Source organism: Pteropus alecto, unplaced genomic scaffold (genome assembly GCF_000325575.1).
Source record: "Pteropus alecto unplaced genomic scaffold, ASM32557v1 scaffold118, whole genome shotgun sequence".
Classification (NCBI taxonomy): Eukaryota; Metazoa; Chordata; class Mammalia; order Chiroptera; family Pteropodidae; genus Pteropus; species Pteropus alecto.
Genome location: NW_006440654.1, coordinates 70449 through 73137, shown reverse-complemented (window position 1 = coordinate 73137; position 2689 = coordinate 70449). Strand labels below are relative to the sequence as shown.

Genomic DNA, 2689 nt, shown 5'->3' with positions numbered 1-2689 from the left:
GACAAGAAGTCCATGATCCTCAGCGTCCTGGACACGTCCCTGCAGCGGCCAGCTGGCCTCATCGTTGTGCACGCCACCAGCAACGGCCAGGAGCCCGGTGGGCTGGGGGCCGAAGAGGAGCAGCCGGGCACCCCGGAGCTGGCCCCAGCTCCCACGCAGTCGGCAGTGGTGGCAGAGCCCTTGCCCAGTCCCCGGGCCCAGCCCCCTGGCAGCACCCCGACAGACTCCGGGCCAGGCCAGGGCAGCTCGGAGGAGGAGCCAGAGCTGGTGTTCGCTGTGAACCTGCCACCCGCCCAGCTGTCCTCCAGCGACGAGGAGACCAGAGAGGAACTGGCCCGCATTGGGCTGGTGCCACCCCCCGAAGAGTTTGCCAACGGGGTCCTGCTGGCCACCCCACTGCCCGGCCCAGGCCCCTCGCCCACCACGGTGCCAGGCCCGGCCTCAGGGAAGCCGAGCAGCGAGCTGCCCCCCGCCCCCGAGTCTGCGGCCGACTCGGGGGTGGAGGAGGCCGACACCCGCAGCTCCAGCGACCCCCACCTGGAGACCACAAGCACCATCTCTACGGTGTCCAGCATGTCCACCCTGAGCTCCGAGAGCGGAGAGCTCACCGACACCCACACCTCCTTCGCTGACGGACACACTTTTCTACTCGAGAAGCCACCAGTGCCTCCCAAGCCCAAGCTCAAGTCCCCGCTGGGGAAGGGGCCGGTGACCTTCAGGGACCCTCTGCTGAAGCAGTCCTCGGACAGTGAGCTGATGGCCCAGCAGCACCTCGTCGCCTCTGCCGGGGTGGCCTCTGCCGCTGGGCCTGCTCGCCCTCGCTACCTCTTCCAGAGAAGGTCCAAGCTGTGGGGGGACCCCGTGGAGAGCCGGGGGCTCCCCACGCCCGAAGACGACAAGCCAACTGTGATCAGCGAGCTCAGCTCCCGCCTGCAGCAGCTGAACAAGGACACGCGCTCCCTGGGCGAGGAGCCCGTTGGTGGCCTGGGCGGCCTGCTGGACCCGGCCAAGAAGTCGTCCATCGCGGCAGCTCGGTGAGCAGGGCCTCGGGGAGGGTGTTGTCCACGCCCACGGGCCCCCTGATCTCCCACCCGTCCAGTCACGGTCTCCTCCGTCCCTCTCTCCCTGTCCTCCCCCGGCCACCGGTCCATCCCTTTTCAGGCCAGGCTCTGTCTGTCTGAGACGGGCCCTCAGGGACTGAACACCAGGGCTCTTCTCGCCGTCCTCGTTGGTGCTGAGGGGGTGGCCAACCGTCAGGGCCCCGCTGGCGGCTTGGCCCTCACTTGCTCCTGACCAAAGCTGCCTCCACCGGGGTTGGCCGTCCTGGGGTCCCGGGACCCGCGGGGCTGCCCTGTGTGGCTGGTGCCGCGCCCCTGTAGCTAGCGTCTCGTCTCGCTTCCTCTTCTCTGGGGGGCCCACCTCAACTTCCTGCCTTCTGCCTCGGACACGTGTCTGTCCCTCGGCAGCACCTCAGAGTCCCTTGGACACCGGCTCCGGGGTGCGATTTTGGAAGCGTGCTAAGCCGTTCTAGACAGAAGTCCCAGCCCCCCGTCTTCCCTCTTTCCTGCCTTCGCCACACCTCTCCCCGCATCTGTCCTGCCTCCCGCCTCCCGCCTCCCGCCCAGGGTGTGGGCCTGAAGGGCCACACTGTGCCCCGGAAGTGCAGGGGGTGCTGCTCTGGCCTGCAGAAGCTGCAGGAGGCCCTGGGCTGGTCTCTGGGTTCTGGCCTTGAGGCCCGGTTCCCAAGGCTCCGCCCCCGAAGGAGACCCTGGGGGCTACTGGGTGTCGAGGGAGAGCTGGGTCCCGCTGCGGTGCTGGTGTGAGGCAGAGCCGGTCCCCTGGCGGCCTGGCTGCCTTTTCCAAGCTGCCTTAGGCTGTCCCCTCCGCTGGCTTTGGGGAGTGTGTAGGGCGCCACCCCCTGCCTGCTTGCTTCTCAGGATCGCCAGAGCGGGCCCCTTCCTGTCGGCTTGAAGGGGCCTCCACGAGGCAGCGAGGGGTCCAGGGCTTCCGTGGGCTTGTCCGACCCATCCTCTTCTTCTTCCAGTCGAGGGTTTAGAAGGGAAGTGGGGGCTCGGGAGGCTCATGGCGCCTCTGAATGGCCCAGGGCTGTGACCCTCCAGCTCCTGCCGTGCCCGGGGCTCGATTTGGGGCCCGCACAACTCTTGCAACTCCCAGTTGAAGTCGAGAGGCCTCTTCCCGGCAGGGCAGTGTTGAAAGTGCCCTTAGACTGGGCGTGACGGTGGGGCCGGCGGTGCCCAGCGGGGTGGGCAGCCGAGTCCCAGGCCTCCGCAGGACCAGACCCAGAGGCTGGGTTCCTGATCCAGGTTCCACCAGCCCCCACCCACACCCTCCGCCAGTCCTCTATTCCTCTGTGTCCCTTGGTCCCAATGAAAACTAAAGCCACTCGACATGGGTAGCTCAGCGCCCGGTACAGCTCAGACCCTCAATAAACGTTTGCCACACGGATGAAAGAACGAAGCTGCATGCAAGTGCTGTCTTTTGTGATTTGAGATTTAGGTAGGTGGCTCAGGACAGACACCACAGGGACAGACACGCGGCTCAAGTTTACTGGGCGTCGAGCCCCCGTGATCAGGCGCAGGTGAGCCCGGATCTTGTCACCCGCTCTGCTGGCTGCCGGGGGCGGCTGGGCCGTCGCAGGGCAGGACGGAGGCAGGACTCAGTGCGCATC

The 2689-nt window shown here is 67.2% G+C and overlaps 1 protein-coding gene across 1 annotated transcript in view; it reads left to right on the top strand.

Annotated features, from left to right (window-relative positions):
• The window catches only part of SHANK3 (SH3 and multiple ankyrin repeat domains 3), a 35477-nt gene extending 32999 nt beyond the window's left edge, over window positions 1–2478 (top strand). The window contains 1 exon segment of the mRNA XM_025051035.1: window positions 1–2478. This exon segment is cut by the window's left edge and continues 38 nt beyond it. Coding sequence (XP_024906803.1) covers window positions 1–1038 — 1038 coding nt within the window. The 3' untranslated portion in view covers window positions 1039–2478.
• The last annotated feature ends 211 nt before the right edge of the window (window positions 2479–2689 follow it).